Source organism: Notamacropus eugenii, chromosome 3 (genome assembly GCF_028372415.1).
Source record: "Notamacropus eugenii isolate mMacEug1 chromosome 3, mMacEug1.pri_v2, whole genome shotgun sequence".
Classification (NCBI taxonomy): domain Eukaryota; kingdom Metazoa; phylum Chordata; class Mammalia; order Diprotodontia; family Macropodidae; genus Notamacropus; species Notamacropus eugenii.
The window spans coordinates 397,568,951-397,589,329 of NC_092874.1; the positions used below are offsets into that span (position 1 = coordinate 397,568,951).

Genomic DNA, 20,379 nt, shown 5'->3' on the forward strand with positions numbered 1-20,379 from the left:
TTCCTCTGCTTCCTCTCCCATCTGCCACCCTAGAGCTGCGGCCAGACTACTCCACTGTCCTGCACTGGTCCCACAGGCTTTTTCCACTGACCTTCCAATTTGTCCACAGCATTTTGGGGTCGTGAAATCTGGAAACCCCTGTAGGTGTGAGAGATTCAGTCTCCCCAAGGCCTTATCAGGTCCTGTCTGTGTGGGCATGGCCCACACTGCACTGTGCCCTGCTGCCAGAGTGGAGCCATAGATACTTCTTGTTGACCTTCCAGGATGTACTAGCCTGGAGATTTGCTTCAGTCCATCACTCTTTGGGTTCTGTAGCTCCAGAGTTTGTTCAGAGCCATTTTTTACAGGTATTTGGCTGGGCTTAGGGGAGCACTCTAGAAAGTCCATGCTGTTACTTTGCCACCTTTGCTCTGCCCCCTTGCAATAAATTTTCCTTGATACCTTATTAGTGTCAAGCATATCTCTAACAGGCATTTATTGAGACTGATGCCTCTCAGAATGCAGGCTAAGTTCTAAGAGGAACCAGTAACTTCAAAAAGAGCAATCTGGTTTTTATAGGGTAAAGATGCAATTACATAACAAAAATTTACATAGAATAAAGGAATATGATTAATATTAAAAAGGCAGGAGGAGGAATTTGTTAAGGGATTAGGTAATGGAGGAGTTCTGTGATTAAACATTTTGGTCATTCAGTCCTCCAATTGGCTAGCTATCATGGTCCAGTCTGTTCAAGATTAATAGTTAGGTATTGTGATCCTGTCTTGTGCTAGATGGATGATGTGATTGTGATTGAATACAAGAATACATCAGTTCAAATATGTGGGAATGGATCTGGGGCAATAGCTAGGTAGAGGCTGCGGCTCGGTTCCCATCACATGGATGCACCTGCTGTTTCTGTGGTAACTAAGAGTTCAGGGACACACCTGCTATTCTAGTGAGTAGTGAGGTATCTATGAAGAAGTGAAGACATTGTGAAGGGGGGAGGGGCAGGATGCTAGGTAGGTACAGTGGACCTGTAGTGAAGTCAGAATATTTTAACTGGGGGCATCTTTATTAGGATCCCATCAATTTCTTCTAAGAAATTTTCCCAGTGAAATTAAGGGATTGATAGTCTAATAAGCCCCAAATTCAGAAGTCCTAGTAGACAAGATAGAATGATACTCAGATGTTTAATTCTTATTGTGTTACAAAGTAGAGAAGAATCTACTCCTTGATACTACCAAGGAAGGAAATTACCACAAAGCACAGAAACTAAGTTTTTGTTTTAAAGAAAAATTATTAATTTTGGTTGAGAGTACAGATTTTTAAAAATCAGTGAGTATAATTAGATCTTTCAGTTATCTACATTATTGAAATAGCAGGTCATAATGGTTAGTACACTGCATTTAAAATCAGGAATATCTGGATTCACATAACACTTTGGTTAGTAGTTCCATAACCGATGATAAGTCCCTTAACATCTCAGGACCTTAGTTTACTCCTCTTTCAAATAAGGGGGTTGGACTCTGTGACCTTTCCATCCATTACAGCTCTAAATCTATGTTCCTATGAATTTATGACCAACCCTTGTATGTAGCTAAGCACCAGTTAGTGTGAATAATGAATCCTGTGAAATGAAAGTTATAATTACTGTATTCCATTGCATAACTCACAGATTTTATGACAAATTGTTTTACAAAACACTGGGATGTGATCATTATGTGAAGCTTTTAAAACCTTTATGCCAGTATTGTCTTTTAGTTTCTGCCAGTCTCTCACTGGAATCTGTCATTCTGCAGCTGTTTCCATGCTGTTCAGCAAACACGATCACTTTCAGCTTGATGTCCACAAAATCGTTTTTATATTTACCCACAATCAGAAAGAAATTAATGTATCGATGGCAGATGAACTGCACAGTTTAACTAACAGGAAGATGCAAATCTTACCATATCACATGACTTACTCATGGAAGGTTCATTTGCCTACCTCCCCCATTTGCTCCAGCTTTCAGAAACATACTGATGTGTGCTGTGGCTCACAATGTGTGAGATATAAATGTGTATCCATATGCCTCTGCTGAATGTATTGTTACTCTGATTACCTTTTAAGCAGCATGATGAACAGCATTATATTATACTATATTTACACCATGAAAAATTATAAATCAGTTTTTGGAGTAGAAAAACAGGATGTGATGATTGTGTGGTGGCTACGATTATGTGTTGAAACACGGTATATAAAATATGGTCATTGGTAATAGCCCAATGGAAAAAATGAAGTTCAAATTTAAATAATAGACCACATTACAGCATTGTCCAAATTAATCGAACACCTAGCTGTCAAGCAGTGGACTTTTCTTTTCTGCCTCACAATATGATTTCTTCTTCCCTCGAGTGAGCAAAGTGTATCTATTAAAGGTCTCAAGCAGTGCTTGAAAATGAAATTACAAAGAAGTCTGAGGAGGTAGAAAAACATAATGTCTCAGTGATAAGGCATATTGTGGTAGTACATTTGGCTGAAGCATTAAGTACCCATTGTGGAGTACACAAGGAGGTGTGTCACACAAATGAAATGCATCATGGTTCTGTCATTTCATCAATGCAGGTACTCTTTGCAGATCCCCGCAATCTATGCCTTAGGAAAGTTTTCATGAGTAGCTATGACCAAAAGAAGCTATTAGACAGCCCTTTGGTGATGAAACTCTCTGAACTAGCCTGGGTACTCAGTTAACATTCCATTTCTGAGTCTGCATTCAATATTCTTTCAGTATAAAAGAGCCAGCCAAAGCTTGCACTTTTCTTTCAGAATCCACTATTTTTGCCATGATATAATGAACTTTAGGGGAAAGTAAATCTAAATAAAATATAATCAGAAATAGGGGAGTAGTAGGAAAAATGGACAAGCTACCCTTTAATAGTGTCTCCACTTCCGTGGCTTTCTAAAGCAACATAGCCCCCTTGCTTGAGTTTCCTTTCCCAACTTGTTGAATTCTTAGCATTCTCTCATTTGTACATTATTTCTTTATAAAAATTTTTAAATATATTTTTCTTTTTAAATTTTGAGTTCCAGATTTTCTTCTTCCCTCCCATGCCTCTCCCATTCACTGAGTAGGCAAATAGTACGAAATCAAACTTATAAGAACATACAAAACATATTTCCATAATTAGCCATATCACAAAAACAGCAAAAAAAAAAAAACCCTCCAATGAAAGAAAGTTATATTTCTATTTGTACTCAGAGTTCATCAGCTCTCTCTCTAGAGGAGGACAGCAGTTTTTCATTATGAGTCCTTTGGAATTATCTTGCACCACTATATTAATCAGGGTAGCCAAATCTATTACAGTTGATCATCATTGTGCCATTGTTGTTACTATGCACAATGACCTCCCAGTTCTTCTCACTTCACTTTGCATAGATAGATCTTCAAAGGCTTTTTCTGAAACTATCCCCTTAGTCTTTTTTTTATAGCACATTAGTACTCAGTTACAATCATATATCACAACTTGTTCAGCCATTTCCCAACATTTTCCCATTTCTCTCAATTCTCAGTTCTTTGCTACCAAAAAAAGGCTGCTACATGTTTGTATGTATGGGTCCTTTTCCTTTTTCTTTGATCTCTTTGGGGTATAGACCTAGTAGTAGTATTGCTGGATCAAAGGGTGTGGACAATTTTATACTCCTTTGGGCATAGTTCCAAATTGTTCTCCAGTTCACTACTCCACCAACTATTTATTAATGTAGCTGTTTTCTCTCATTCCCTGTAGTACTTGTCATTTCTGATGGGTGTAAGGTGGTACCTCAGAGTTTTAATTTGCATTTCTTTAATCAATAGTGATTTAGAGTATTTTCATATGACCATAGTAACCTTTGATTTCTTCTTTTGAAAAATGCCTGTTCATATCCTTTCACAATTTATTAATTGGCCACCCACAATTTTTATTTTTATAAATTTGATTCCATTTCCTACATATATTTTTGAGAAATGAAGACTTTGCCAGAGAAACTTGGTATAAAATTTTTTGATATTTGTCTGTTTCACTTTTTAGCTAAATGGAGTTTCCCTGATTAACTCTTTCAATTAGTTTTATTTCTGCTTTTGCTTTATCTGAGATTATGATTGCCACACTGCTCTCTTCACATCAGCTAAAGGATAACAGCTTCTGCTCCAGCTCTTCAATTAAATGTGTGTCTTTCTGTCCCAAATGTGTCTCTTATATACAACACAATGTTGGATTCTGGTTTCCAATCCATTCTGCTATCTCCTTTCATTCCATGTGTTTAACTCATCTCATTCACCCTCACAGTTATGATCATGGTGCATTTCCCTCCATCCCATTTTATGTTGTTTCTTCTTCTTTCTCTTTCTCCTGTTCCTCTTCAAAAATCTGTTTTGCTTCTAACCACTGCCTCTCTCAACCTACCCTTCCCCATAGTATCCCCCCCTTCATATCTTTATTCCCCTTCCCCTCTTATCTCCCTGTTGGGAAAGATAGATTTTTATACCTAATTGAGTGTCTATCTATCTATCTATCTATCTATCTATCTATCTATCTATCTATCTATCTATCTATCTGTGTATCTGTATCTGTGTATCTGTGTATCTATGTATCTATCTATCTATCCATCCATCCATTCATCCATCCATCCATCCATCCATCCATCCATCCATCCATCCATCTATCCGTCTACCTATCCATCTATATTCTTCCCTCTTTGAACCATTTCTGAGAGTCAGGTTCAAGCAAGCCTGCCACATATTCTCCTCTACTATAAAAGCTCTTCCTTGTGTACTTCTTTTATCTGAGAAAATTTTCCTATGCTACCTCTCCCTTCTCCCTTCTCTCAGCACATCAATTTTTCTCATTCCTACTTTTTTAAAGAGATAATCCCAACATAATCAACTCATACCCATGCCCTCTATTTATGATTCCTTTCAACTGTCCTAATAATGATAAACTACTTAGGAGTTGCGTGTTCATCATCCCACATAGAAAAATAAACAGTTTAACTCCACTAAGTCCCTTATGATTACTCTTTCATGTTTACCCTTTTATGGTTCTCTTGAGTCTTCTGTTTAGAAATTAAAATTCTATTCAGCTCTGGTCTTTTCATCAATAGTGCTTGAAAGTCCTTTATCTAGCTAAATAACTAATTTTTTTTTGCCCTGGAAGATTATATTTAGTTTTTCTGGGTAGGTTATTATTCTTGGTTGTAATGCTATTTTCCTTGCCTTTCAGAATGTCCTATCCTAATCCCACTGCTCCTTTAATATGGAAGCTGCTAAATCTTGTCTGATCCTGGCTGTGGCTCTATGATATTTGATTTTTTTTTCTGACTGCATGCAATATTTTCTCCTTGACCTAGGAGCTCTGTAATTTGGTTATGATATTCTTGGGAGATTTCATGATAGGATCTCTTTTGGGGGTGATCAGTAGATTCTTTTAATTTTTTTATTTCACCTCCATATTCAAACAATTTTCCTTGATAATTTCTTGATATATGATAGGTAGGCTCTTTTGTTAAAATTATGGCTTTCAGGCAGTCCTATAATTCTTAAATTATCTCTGTCTGATCTAATTTTCTAGGTCAGTTGTTTTCCCAATGAGATATTTCACATTTTCTTACATTTTCCCCCATTCTTTTGACTATGTTTCTTGATGTCTCATGGAGTCATTAGCTTGCAGTTATCCAATTCTAATTTTTTAAGAATTATTTTCTTCAGTGAACTTTTGTCCTCTTTTTCCATTTGGCCAATTCTGCTTTTTAAGGAGTTGTTTCCTTCAGTGAATTTTTGCACCTTGTTTACCTTTAGGCCAATTCTGTTTTTTAAGGTGTTATTTTCTTCAATATTTTTTGTGCCTCTCTTACTGAGCAAATGATTCTCTTCCCATAATTTTCTTGCATCATATCTTTTCCCAGTATTTTATCTTATTCTTTTGTTAACTCTTCCAGAAATTTTTTCATGTCTTCAGTCAAATCTTCTTTGAGGCATTGTTTATAGCTATTTTCAAGTTATTTTCTTTTGAGTTTGTTCTTGTTCTTCCCTGTCAGTGTGGTAACTTTTTATAATAAAGTGTTTCTGTTGTTTGCACATTTTTCCAGCATATTTCTTCACTTTGAACTTTATGTTAAAGTTTGGTTCTTCTTACCTGGGAATGGAGAGGCACTGTCCTAAGCTTCAGGCTTTTTCATGTTGCTGTTTTCAGAGTTAGTTCTGGGGGTCTGCAAGTTTTACGTGCTTTCAAGGTGATTTGATGTAGGAACAGGTGTGGTCACTGCTTTCCTGGTCTGCACTTTGGTCTTTATCCAGGAAGGGCCCCTTGTAACCCTGTACTGCTCTTCTTGACCCAGGGACTTTGACCCAAAACTGTCTATGGGCAACATATTTGCTAATCAGTGTCAGCAAAGAGTTCTCTGTAATCTCTGACTAGTTGATCAACCTCTTTACTATTTCTGGGCTTAGACTTTCTGAATCTATTGCTACTGTTGTGACCACCTCCAAAGCCCACCCCTAGTGCTCCTGCTGCCTTCCAGGCCTGCACTCACCCCAGTCTTGCAAATTTCTTCAGACCTCCTAAGTTAGGCTAGAAAAATGTCTCCCTCCCTCTATTGTTGGCTCTGCCATTTCAAAATTTGATTTGAGGCATTAGTTTAAATTTTTTTGGAGGACAATGTTGGGAGAATCCAGTTGTTTCTTAGCTTGTACTTCACTATCTTGGCTCCATATCTGTATTATTCTCTATTCTAAGTGTCTCTGTGTAGCAACTGGATGACAGAGTGGATAAAATGCCAGACCTGGCATCAGGAAGACTCATCTTCTTAAGTTCAAATATAACCTCGGACAATTACTAGCTGTGAAACACTGGACAAATCACTTAACTCTCTTTCTCACCTGGAAAATGAATAGGGAAAGGAAATGGCAAACCACACCAGTATCTCTACCAAGAAAATTCCAAATGGAGTCATGAAGAGTCAGACACAACTGGAACAAATCAATAATAAGAAGTATCTTTTACAAGTCATGTCATTCAACTAGAATGTAAGCTCCATGAGGGCAGGAACTGTGCCTTATCTTTTCTTAAAATCTTGTTTAAAAATAAAAATAAATTTTAACAGCCTCATGATTTCATTGGTGTTTGGAACTTCTGCTGAGGAAACTCCCTCTACAATACTTCCAAAATGTTAAGTGATTTGCCCAGGTTTACACAAGCAGTATGGTCAGAAGTGAGGCTTTATCCTAGGCTTTTATTTTTAACTAAGAGACCAGCTCTTGACTCATTATGCCAAGTCTATACAATCAACCAATTTTCTTACCCTACTAAATTCTGACCCTCCTTATATCCTGGTACTTGTTCTGGGAGGGAAAATGTATTGGTTTTACTGAAAAAGATTTTGAGTACTTCTGATTTTTCTTTTCATGCTTATTTCACGTCTGCAAGGAGCTCCTAGATACAACTAGACTACCCCTAGACACAGAAAGAGGAAAATGAACTCTTTATTATATCCGTACATCAAGAAACAGATATAGAATTGTTTTCCATCTATGCATCAGATATAGGCAGCAGCTGTGGATATGGTGAGAGCCAGTGGTATAACTTTTCATTATTTTTTTCTTTATTCATTAGCCATCATCTCTGGATTAGCAATACCCAGGAATACTTGCTCCAATGTGGTTTGACTGATGGAATAATCTTCCAAATGGTATGCTTCTTTGGCATTCTCCAAGATCCCGAATACCTTTGAGGCAGTAAACAGTCAGTGTAAGACTTGGAAAGACTCCTGAATGTGCTCTTACATATACATTGGGTGGGAAAGGGGAGAAATGTATATGTGGTTGCAATGTGGGTGCATTGCACATTGTGGTGCAATGTGGTTGCATTCATTGGTATGAAAGTAAGTGGAACAGGTAAGTGAAGGATAGAATGGGGATAAGTATTTATGGTCATAGAATGAAACAATAGATGAGAGGGAGAGGGAAGGTATGAAAAGGAGAGAGAGACTGAGAGAGAATTTCTTGTAAAATACACTTCCCGGTTATAAGGCATAGAAATTAGTCATTTAAGTTCTCATTTTATAAGGAATACATGTCAGAATAAGGGATTTTTTTCCCTTTTTTGGCCTATTTCTGTGATTTTACTGGTACTGGAAATTCCTGGTAAGGAAACTTCCATGACCAGCACAGAGTAGCAAATGTTTTGAAATTGAAAGCCTTACAGAGTTTCTTGGTATAATTAAGAACAAGAAATCCAAGAGAATGTAGTCTTGCTGAATATCAGAAGAAAAACTAATAGAATGGAAAGATTTTCACCCAAAGGGATAAACAAATTCTTTGCAGAGAAAAATGTCCCTGATAGACTTGAGTTTATTGCATTTTAAAATACTTGAGTCTCAATGTCTCATACTACTCATCCACCATGAGACTACCATTGACCCTTTCTCCTGTGGCATTCAGTTAGCCCCATACTCACCTTTGACCACCTGAGATTCTCACTGGGAATGCAGAATCGGAGAATTCTTTGGTACTGGTGTACCAGGGTACTACCTGAGAAAAAGCAAGAGACTCTTTTGATGGACATGGTTAGGGCATTTCCATTAAGATTAATTTTTAAGCCCCAAACAATTATTATTGTTATTCACATTAACAAAGACAGAACACAAATGCAAATAATTTAAATGATCTTTTTCTTTGGGACAACTGGAGAATAGAGGTTTGGTTCCTGTGAAATGTAAACACCTCCAGGGTAGGTCCAATGTAACAGCAAGCATTAAGCCCTAGGGCAAGTTGGGATGGGAGGTAGCCTGGGCCCCAGTCACAGGAATTTTCACCTCCTAGACAGTGTGGGGAGTCCAGCATCTAAGCAGGGCAAGATTGAGGAACCCTCTATTGATAAAAGATGCCAGGAAAAGGTGCTGCCCACATATGACCTAGGGCAAGAAGAACCAGCACACACCTGGTGGGTGCAGAAGCAATGGGGCAGCAGTGCTGCTGGTTGTGGACACTTAGAGTGGGGTGAAGTTTCTGGTTTTGGTTACAGACCAGAGAGGAAAACTGAAGGAGGATCTGAAGCCAGAGACATCACACAACCAACCCCCTCCTCCACCCTTCCCCATACTACAGGACTAGAGGTGATTACAATAATTTTTTTTTTTTAATAAGCAGGCAAAGGAGAAAGAACTCAATCATAGAAAGTTAATATAAGAATAGAGAAGACCAGGACTCATCTTCTAGAGGAGGGTACTGAAGCAAAAAAAAAGCCTCTCCTATCCCAAAGAGTAATGGTAAATGGTCATCTGTCCAAAAAAAAATTCATAGAAGAACTTAAAAAAGACTTTAAAAATCAAATGAGAGGGGGCGGAGTCAAGATGGTGAAGTAGAAAGACGCATATACGCATAGCTCTGAACCCACAACCCATAGAACATCTGTATAAAGTAACTCACGGCGATTTCTGGAGCAGTGAGGCCACAGAACAGTGGAGCAAAGGAGATTTCTATTCCAGAGGGACCTGCAAACCTCTCACAAAAGGTCCATCATGCTGCGGACCCAGAGCCCAGCCCAGCCCTGCCGCGGCCGCGGCACCGAGAGGAACAGATCCAAGCAGTCTTCAGGGACGGGATCTCCAGCGGCCGCGCAGGTCCCTCCACCCACAGGTGACGGGGGTTGGTGAGAGGGTCTCTTTGGCAGGTTGAGAGGGGAGTGGGGTGCCCCCATAACTCAGGCCCCCTCAGGAGGCAGAAGCTGAGGCAGTGGCAGACCAGGGCTCCCCAAGCAGGCAGGAGCCTGGATCCATTGTTGAAGGTCTCTGCATAAACCCCCTGAGGGAACTGAGCCTGAGAGGCGGCCCTGCCCCAATCTGAGCACCTGAACTTAATCTCACACTGAATAGCAGCCCTGCCCCTGCCGAAGCCCCGAGGCTGGGGAGCAGCATTTGAATCTCAGACCCCAAGCTCTGGCTGGGAGGATCAGGAGGCGAGGTGGGTGTGAGGAGAATATTCAGAGGTCAAGTCACTGGCTGGGAAAATGCCCAGAAAAGGGAAAAGAAATAAGACTATAGGTTACTTTCTTGGTGAACAGGCATTTCCTCCCTTCCTTTCTGATGAGGAAGAACAATGCTTACCATCAGGCAAAGACACAGAAGTCAAGGCCTCTGTGTCCCAGCCCACCCAATGGGCTCAGGCCATGGAAGAGCTCAAAAAGAATTTTGAAAATCAAGTTAGAGAGGTGGAGGAAAAGCTGGGAAGAGAAATGAGACACATGAAGTCAAAGCATGAACAGCAGGTCAGCACCCTGCTAAAGGAGACCCAAAAAAATGCTGAAGAAAATAACACCTTGAAAAATAGGCTAACTCAATTGGCAAAAGAGGTTCAAAAAGCCAATGAGGAGAAGAATGCTTTCAAAAGCAGAATTAGCCAAATGGAAAAGGAGGTTCAAAAGCTCACTGAAGAAAATAGTTCTTTCAAAATTAGAATGGAACAGATGGAGGCTCATGACTTTATGAGAAAGCAAGAAATCACAGAACAAAGCGAGAAGAATGGAAAAATGGAAGATAATGTGAAATATCTCATTGGAAAAACAACTGACCTGGAAAATAGATCCAGGAGAGACAATTTAAAAATTATGGGACTACCTGAAAGCCATGATCAAAAGAAGAGCCTAGACATCATCTTTCATGAAATTATCAAGGAAAACTGCCCTGAGATTCTAGAACCACAGGGCAAAATAAATATTCAGGGAATCCACAGAACACCACCTGAAAGAGATCCAAAAAGTGAAACTCCTAGGAACATTGTGGCTAAATTCCGGAGTTCCCAGGTCAAGGAGAAAATATTTCAAGCAGCTAGAAAGAAACAATTCAAGTATTGTGGAAATACAATCAGGATAACACAAGATCTAGCAGCTTCTACATTAAGGGACTGAAGGGCATGGAATAGGATATTCCAGAAGTCAAAGGAACTAGGACTAAAACCAAGAATCACCTACCCAGCAAAACTGAGTATAATACTTCAGGGGAAAAATTGGTCTTTCAATGAAATAGAGGATTTTCAAGCATTCTTGATGAAAAGACCAGAGCTGAAAAGAAAATTTGACTTTCAAACACAAGAATGAAGAGAAGCATGAAAAGGTAAACAGCAAAGAGAAGTCATAAGGGACTTACTAAAATTGAACTGTGTACATTCCTACATGGAAAGACAATATTTGTAACTCTTGAAACTTTTCAGTATCTGGGCACTGGGTGGGATTACACACACACACATGCACACACACACACACACACACACACACACACACACATAGAGACAGAGTGCACAGAGTGAATTGAAGAGGATGGGATCATATCTTAAAAAAATGAAATCAAGTAATGAGAGAGAAATATATTGGGAGGAGAAAGGGAGAAATGGAATGGGGCAAATTATCTCTCATAAAAGAGGCAAGCAAAAGACTTATTAGTGGAGGGATAAAGAGGGGAGGTGAGAGAAAAACATGAAATTTACTCTCATCACATTCCACTAAAGGAAAGAATAAAATGCACACTCATTTTGGTATGAAAACCTATCTTACAATACAGGAAAGTGGAGGATAAGGGGATAAGCAGGGTGGGGGGATGATGGAAGGGAGGGCATGGGGAGGAGGGAGCAATTTGAGGTCGACACTCATGGGGAGGGACAGGATCAAAAGAGAATAGAAGTAATGGGGGACAGGATAGGATGGAGGGAAATATAGTTAGTCTTATACAACACGACTATTATGGAAGTCATTTGCAAAACTACACAGATTTGGCCTATATTGAATTCCTTGCCTTCCAAAGGGAAGGGGTGGGGAGGGAGGGAGGTAAAGAAGGTGGAACTCAAAGTGTTAGGATCAACTGTTGAGTAATGTTCTTGCCACTAGGAAATAAGAAGTACAGGTAAAGGGGTATAGAAAGTTATCTGGCCCTACAGGACAAAAGAGAAGACAGAGACGGGCAGAGAGGGATGATAGAAGAGAGAGCAGATTGGTCATAGGGGCAATTAGAATGCTTGGTGTTTGGGGGGGAGGGGATAAAAGGGGAGAAAATTTGTAACCCAAAATTTTGTTAAAATGAATGTTAAAAGTTAAATAAATAAATTTTAAAAAAATGAAATGAGAGAGATGGAGGAAATTTTTTTTTTTAAAGAACAATCTGAGAAAATCAAATAGATTATGAAAAGAAAGTTAACCATCTGGAAAAGGAGATCAAAATTTTTTTTAATATAGTATTTTATTTTTCCCAGTTACATGTGAAAACAGTTTTTAACATTTGTTTTTAAAACTTTGAGTTCCAAATTGTCTCCCTTCCACCTTCCCCGCTTTGAGAAGGCAAGCAATTTGATATAGTTTATACATGTGTAGTCATGCAAAACATATCTATAATAGGCATGTTGCGAAAGAAAATATTTTAAAAACTCAAGAAAATCAAAAAGTAGAAAAAGTACGTTTCAATCTATATTCAGACACCATCAGTTCGTTCTCTGGGAATGCATAACATTTTTCATTACAAGTCCTTCTGAAGTTCTTGAATACTTATATTGCTGAGAATAGCTAAGTCATTCACAGCTGTTCATCTTAAAATATTGCTGGTGCTTTGTACACAGTACCTTACACTTTGCACCAGCCCATGCAAGACTTTCCAGGTTTTGCTGAGAATATCCTGCTCATCATGTCTTATGGTACAATAATATTTTATCATAATCATATGCCATAACTTGTTTTGACATTCCCCAATTGATGGGTATCCCCATAATTTCTCATTTTTTGCCCCTAGAAAAGAGCTGCTATAAATATTTTTGCACATATAGATCCTTTTCCTTTTTGTTTTTTATCTCTTTAGGGATATAGACCTAGTAGTGGTACTGTTGGTTCAGAAAGAATGCATGGTTTTATAACCCTTTGGGCCTAGTTCCAAATTGCTTTATAGAATGGTTGAATCAGTTCACAACTCCACTAACAGTATATTAATGTCTTTTTTTCCCACATCCCCTCCAACACTTGTCATTTACCTTTTCTGTCCTATTAGCCAATCTAGTGAGTATGAGGTAGTACCTCAGAATTGTTTTAATTTTCATTTCACCAATCAGTAGTGAGTTGCAGTATTTTTTTCATGTGGCTACAGATAACTTTGATTACTTCATCTGAAAACTGATCATACCTTTTGATCATTTATCAATTGGGAATGACTTTTAATTTTATGAATTTGACTCAGTTCTCTATATATTTGAGAAATGAGGCCTTTACCAGAAGAAACTTGCTTCAGTTTTTTTCGAGAGCAACTAGCATCAAAAATTTTTCCACAGTTACATTGTTAACTGTATTTCCCTCCATCTTATTCCTATCCCCCCATTTATTCTATTCTCTCTTTTTGCCCTGTCCCTCCTAAAAAGGGACTGACTACCCCCTTCCTCATTCTGCTCCTCCCTTCTATCATGTCCCTTCCTTTATCCCCTTCCTCTCCTACTTTCCTGTAGAGTAAGATAGATTTCTATGCTCAATTCAATGTGTTTGTTATTGCCTCTTTGAGCAAATTCTATTGAAAGTAAGGTTCACTCCCCCTCATCTCCTCTCTCTTCCCCTCCATTGTAAAAGCTATTTTCTTGCCTCTTTTTGGTGAGATAATTAACCCCATTCTACCTCTCTCTCTCTCCTCTCTCCTCTCTCTCTCTCTCTCTCTCTCTCTCTCTCTCTCTCTCTCTCTCTCTCTCTCTCTCTCTCTCTGTCTCTGTCTCTCTCTCTCTCTCTCTCTCTCTCTCTCTCTCTCTCTCTCTCTCTCTCTCTCTCTCTCTCTCTCTCTCTCTCTTCTCCTGGTACATAGATCTCTCTCATTACTCAATTTTATTTTTTAGATATCATCCCTTCATATTCAACGTACACCTGTGCCCTATTTATATAAACTCTTTCCAGCTACTCCAATAATAAGAAACATCTTATGAGTTACAAATATCTTCCTATGTGGGAATGTAAACAATTTAGCATTATTAAGTCCCTTATGATTTCCCCTTTCTGTTTACCTTTCTTATACTTCTCTTGAGTCTTGTATTTGAAAGTGAGATTTTTTATTCAGCTCTGGTTTTTTCATCAAGAATGTTTAAAAGTCCTCTATCTCATTAAATATCCTTTTTTCTCCTGAAAGATTATACTGTTTTGTTGGGTAGGTGATTATTGGTTATAATCTTAGCTCCTTTGTCTTTCAGAACATCATAGTCTAAGTCCTCTGATCCTTTAAGGAAAAAGCTGATAAATCTTGTGTTATCCAAACTGTGGCTCCACCATACTTAAACTGTTTCTTTGTGTCTGCTTGCCATATTTTTTTCCTTGACCTGGGAACTCTGAGATTTGGAGATAATATTCCTAGGAGTTTTCCTTTTGGGATCTCTTTTAGGAGATAATCAGTGGATTCTTCTTCTTCTTCTTCTTCTTATAATTATTATCATTTATTTATTTTTAGTTTTTACCACTCACTTCCTCAAGATTTTGAATTACAAATTTTCTCCTCATCTCTTCCCCCACTCCAAGATGATGTGAATCCTGAATATCCATTTCCCCAATCTTCCCTCCCTTCTATCATGCCCCCTTTCTCTTATCTCCTTCCCTTCTATTTTCCTGTAGGGCACTACAGATTTTTATATCCCATTTCCTGTGTATTTCATTTCACAATTGCATGTTAAAACAATTTTTAACACTCATTTTTAAAACTATGAGTTCCACATTCTCTCCCTCCTTTTCCCCCTCCCACTATCATTGAGAAAGCAAGCAATATGATATAGCTTATATATGTGCAGCCATGCAAAATACCTCCATAACAGTCATGTTGACTGTTTATATTTTCTAATTATATTTTCCTCCATCCTATCCTGTCCCCTATTTATTTCTGTTCTTTTCTTTGACCCTGTCTTTCCTCAAAAATGTTTGCTTCTGATTACCTCCTCTTCCCATTTTCCCTCCCTTCTATCATCCTCCCCCTCTCTTATCCCCTTTCCCCTTACTTTCCTATGGAATAAGATAGATTTTTATACCCAGTTGAGTATGCATGTGAAATGGGAGTTAAAAATCTTCTCTGATAGGCTATTAATAGGTAGGGCTATTGAGGGAGGCTTGATTAGGGGAGGCTTGCTTCCTATGAAGGCCCACAGCTTTTACTGATTACTAATGAGGCACTGAGTCATGAGGGATCATGCCCTTTAGCTGCGAAAAGAGTATATGTACTCTGAGGGGAGGTTTTACTTTGAGGTTTTGTTTTGGAAGAAGGTTTGTGTGCCAGATGACACTTTGGGAAGCTGCTAAGCAGACCCTGGCTTTGACAACCTAGATCTTGGTACTTCCCTCTCTGGTAACTATGTATGTATGTAATGGTCAGACAATTGGAAGCCTATCTGTTGATTTTTATTTCTCTGCATTTTCTCTTTTTGTTGAATACATAGGAGCCTTGGTACCTTTGGAAATATAAAGGATGAAAGGCATGTCTGAAAGCATTTGGTTGAACTAATTAAAGTGATTGTTGACCCCTCAAAAGTTGCCTTTCCTTCTATAAATATAAATCTAAGAACTTGTGATAGCAGGCCTCCCTGTATATTTTGGGGTGCTTACTGATAGAATATGTTATTCCTTCCTTAAGCCAAATCCAATGAAAGTAAGTCTCACTCATTCCCTCTCACCTCTTGCGTATTCCCCTCCTTTGTAAAAACTTTTTCTTGGCTCCTTTCTGTGAGATAATCCTTCCCATTTTATTACTCTCTTTCTTCTTCTCTCAGTAAATTCCTCTCACCCATTAATTTAATTTTTTAGATATCATCCTTTCTATTCAACTCATCCTGTTCCCTCTGTATACATATGTGTGTGTGTTTGTGTGTGTATATGGGTTTGTATAATTTTAAAGGTGTTATTTTCTTCAGTATTTTTTGTATTTCCTTTATCAAGCTGTTGACTTTTCATTATTTTTTTGCATCACTCTCATTTCTCTTCTCAATTTTTCCTCTTCTTCTCTTACTTGATTTTCAAAATCTTTTTTGAGCTCTTCCTTGAACAGAGACCAACTCACATTTTTCTTGGAAGCTTTGGATATAGAGTCTTTGACTTGATTGTCTTCTTCTGAGTGTGTGTTTTGGTCTTTCTTGTCACCATTATAACTTTATAGTCAGAGGTTTTTATTTTTGTTGTTTACTCCTTTGCCCCAGACTGTTACTTACCTTTTAACTCTTTGATAAAGTACAGCTGTGCTTTCCAGTGTGGAGGGCATACCGTCCCAAGCTTCAAGGGTTTTGTGCAGCTGTTTTCAGAGATATTTCTAGGAATCTGTAAATTTTCAGTTTTTCCAGGGTGGTATGACCTACAGCAGGCCTGCACAACATTTAGCCCTGTAATGTTGATGGAATAGGAAGACATTCCCCATCTATTAATAGGCCTATGTGAACTGTTTTGAGTTCTGGCCCAGCTCATAGCTGTGATACATCCTGAGTCACATCGAGCCCACAATGGGAGGAGACTGCCCAATGGAAAAAGAGTGGGAGGAGATTTCCCAATGGAATTTTAACTGAAATAGAAGGTTGAGGATAGAGAAAAGAGTGTGATCAGGAGCAGAGGGAGAAATTCTGCTTAGGGAAACTTGATTGTGGGGAGACCTAACAGAAAGAATGCTTAAGATGTTGATGTTTCCTGGATTGCTGATGAATATATTGCTAAATTTTACATTCTAGTGATGTTCTAAATAAATATTTTGGTTTTGCCTTTAAGAGAGTTTATTATATTTTGTGAATCTTCTTTAGAAATACATACACATATTCATAGCAGCTACTATGGGTATAACATTGGTGTTACATTTGGTGATAAGGGTGGGATCTCAAAATATAAAACCTCCACTTGGAGGCAGGAAAGCTTTAAGGAAGGAAATGGGTATTCCAGGATGGGAGGATTCACCGTATTCTTCCTTGTGAGAGAATGGACTTTAGAAGCACAGGGTTTTGTGAAAACTAGGAACCGAGGCTACAGAAGGGAGAACCCATAGATTTAGAAAGATGTTTTCAAGGAACCAGGAAAAGAAGTAGCAGAGGTATGTAGAACAGGATGGGTATTGTTAACAAGTTATTGCATTATATGTGAAAGTAGAGACAAATTACTGGGGGAAAAGGTTCAGTTGAAAAAGGAGATGATTTGCATAAGAAGAGTGTCAGAACTTTCCTTTAGAAGAGCAAGCTGGAAAGTATCAGGTGGTAACAGAAAAGACCATCATGAGAGTGGCTCAGAAAAAGAAAAGTTAACAAGAGGAAAGTGCATGCAACCCTTGCATCTTTGGGGCCTGATCAGGACTCAGATGCCTGGGAGTAAGAAATAGGGGAGAAAAATGAAGCAAATTCAGATGAGGATGCTTCTGGAAATACGAATGCAAATCTAGTAAAATGAAGGAATCAGGAAAACCAGGAATGCCACCCAGTGTTTAAGGAAGTAACTGAGGATTTTACTCAGTAGGAAGTCACAGATATATTAAGTTGATTCATCAAAAAAATGGAGAATCACCGATGTTTTGGGTGATGAGAATCAGTCACAAAGTGGCTGGAGGAGTGGGAATAGATAATATAGAGTGTTTGAATTTATAGGTATGAGTCAGAATACCTTTATACAAGCTTTTAGGAATTACTACATTCAAGGAAGTAACAATGGAACTAATGTGTTAGCATTAGCTGCCAAGGGATGCAATGAATAGTATGCCACTGGCTCTGTGTGCCTAGTGGAGATAGAACCTGGTATTCACTTAGAGACTGTATGAGAAAGTTAAAGGAAGAGGTAATGAAAACTGCAATGATGGTGGGAGAAGCAAACACATATCAGAGTACCCACTTAATGGTTCCTCATAGAAATTTAATAGTGAAGACTACTCCTCCTGCTTGTAAGCACCTGATTCTGACACCTCTTTCAGAGGTACTAGATAAGATTTCACACTTAGGTGACCTAGAGGAATGGGGAAAAGGTAAATTTCATCAGGAAAGAAGAGGAAATAGTCAGTGGATTCAAAGTCAGAATACATCAATACTATTTACTGCTTTATTGAGAGCAGGGATAGATTATGGAAGAATAGATGGTATTCCAACTAACAGATTGTAAAAGATGTACTGGGAAAAAGGGATTTAATATTAGATAGAATAGGGAAGTAAGAACTGCCTCTAGAAATCCTCCTGATTCATTTTATCCAAGTTTATCACACTTGCAAGGAGAACAGGAAATTGGCCAAGCCCAAATTCAGATTAAAGGAGTACACTGATGGGATTACAGACTCCATATCAGTTTAACCATATACTGGAAAAATGGATCAACCACTGTAGCTAGGGCATTAATAGATACTGAGGCAAGGGCCTCTCTTGTGTATGGAAACCCTGATAAATTTAAACATAGAATCCCTGTTACCATCCCAGGACTGGGAGGGACTGAAATACCAGCCAGAGAAGTTAAACTAATGATGAAAATTGAGCAATTATCTAAGAAAGAATATATAATGGTAATTGCACTTATTCCTGAATACATTATTGGGATAGATATATTGAAAGGTATGACTTTAAATTTGCCTGAAGGGAGATACCAATTTTCAGTAAGGAAGATAGGAATTAGTGCAGTTCTAGTGGGTAAAATAAAAATGAACCCAGTCACTTTATCTGAACCTTCTGAAGTAATTACTTTAAAGTGGTATCATGCCAGGTGGACAAGATGAAATGAACAATAAATAGCCCTGCTATTTGTCATAGGATTGTAGCTGAACATTTGGATGAATTAAAACTACCTGGCATACAGATTACCCACTACATAGATGATATTATGATATAAAGAAAAAATTTAAAAGAGGAGAAGAGTTTGATGTTTTTATTGAACATATAAAAAGCAGATTTTGGGAAGTTAACCTTGCAAAGTTTCAAGGACAAGCTCAAACACTAAAATTCTTAGGCATACGATGGAATAAAGGGCCGAGAGAGATTCTCCCACAAATCTGACAAAATATTCAGGATTTTCCTATTCCCTACCAATAAGAAAGAGACTCAAAAGTTTAGAGGATTATTGTGGATATTGGAGACATGATATATCACATTTAGGGTAGATTCTGAAACCCTTATATAAGGTTACTAGAAAGAAATATAAACTTGATTGGGGACCTGAACAGAGTAAAGCTTTTGAAGAAACCAGTGCTGCTATACAGTTGGCCCTAGATTTATGGCCTATGCAAAATGGCCCAGTGGAATTGCAAGCGACTCTACAGGATGAATATGCAAACTGGAATTTATGGCAGAAATAGCAAAGCCAAAATGTACCTTTAGGATTGTGGTCTAGGAAACTCCCTTTAAACTCCCTTTGTTACTGCATTTTCCATGTACAATATAATAAAAATATTTCTACAGGAGCCTCAGAAGTTAGGGGAAGTGAGGACTTTTGAGCAGGGAACTCAGATAGGGATGGAAGTAGAAAAGGAGGTGGAGGGGGAAGAGGCAGAATCCTGGCCGGAGGAAGCCTCATCACCCTCAGCACCCCTGGAACCCTCGTCCTCCACAGAGCCACCACCATCCTATACTCCTCCATACAGGAGAAGATCAGCATGTTCCCCACTGGTGTCATGTCCTCCACCTATGCTGGTATGGCCCCATAAAGCTCAGCTGTCACCCCTAGCAGAAACTTTTAAGGTTAGACAGTAGGGACAGGATAAGACAGAAAGGAATCTTAACGAGTGAGGATTAAAGATTGCACCTGAAAAAGTGCAGAGAAAGTCACCTTATTGATACTTAGGCTACACACACTAGGGCCTGAAGCAATTAGGCCACAGAAATTAGAGATCAGAAGGGATTCTTTAAAGACACTAAATGACTTTTAAAAACTGTTAGGAGACATTAATTGATTAAGACCCTCTTTAGGGATTGCAACTCACGAGCTGATGCCTTTGTTTAACATATTAAAAGGGGATCCAGATCTTACATCTCCTCAACAATTGATCCCTTTGACTAATAAACAGTTACAAAGAATTGAACAAGCAATGAAAGACAATTACACATGTCAATGGGATTCAAAGTCAGGATATGAAATAACAATACTAGATACACCACTTACACCATTAGGAGCTATACATCAGGAGAAAGCAATTTTGGAATGAGTATTTTTACCTGCCCAACCAAAAACGTCCATCACACCTTATCCACAATTAGTAGCTCAAGTGATAAGAAAAGCTTTAAAAAGAGGCATTCAATTAACAGGACAAGTTCCTCACATAATACACATACCATATATCAAAGAGCAAATTGAGGAACTGCTTACTTATGACATAAAATGGCAAATAATATTAACTATATATCAAGGACCACATGACAGTAATATCAAACATGACCTATTTTGGTTTTTACAACCTTATCAATGGATAATTCAGACA

General features: G+C 38.3%; 1 protein-coding gene across 4 annotated transcripts in view; it reads right to left on the reverse strand.

The window, feature by feature from the left end:
• Nucleotides 1–7,456: 7,456 nt before the first annotated feature.
• LOC140497227 (phospholipid-transporting ATPase ABCA3-like) overlaps nt 7,457–20,379 on the reverse strand; it is a 264,641-nt gene continuing 251,718 nt past the window's right edge. For all 4 annotated transcript variants that reach the window (XM_072597913.1, XM_072597914.1, XM_072597912.1 and 1 more), the window contains 2 exons: nt 8,448–8,521; nt 7,457–7,716 (listed from right to left, as the gene is read on the reverse strand). In XM_072597913.1, coding sequence (XP_072454014.1) covers nt 7,594–7,716; nt 8,448–8,521 — 197 coding nt within the window. In that variant the 3' untranslated portion in view covers nt 7,457–7,593. The remainder of the gene's footprint in view (nt 7,717–8,447; nt 8,522–20,379) is intronic.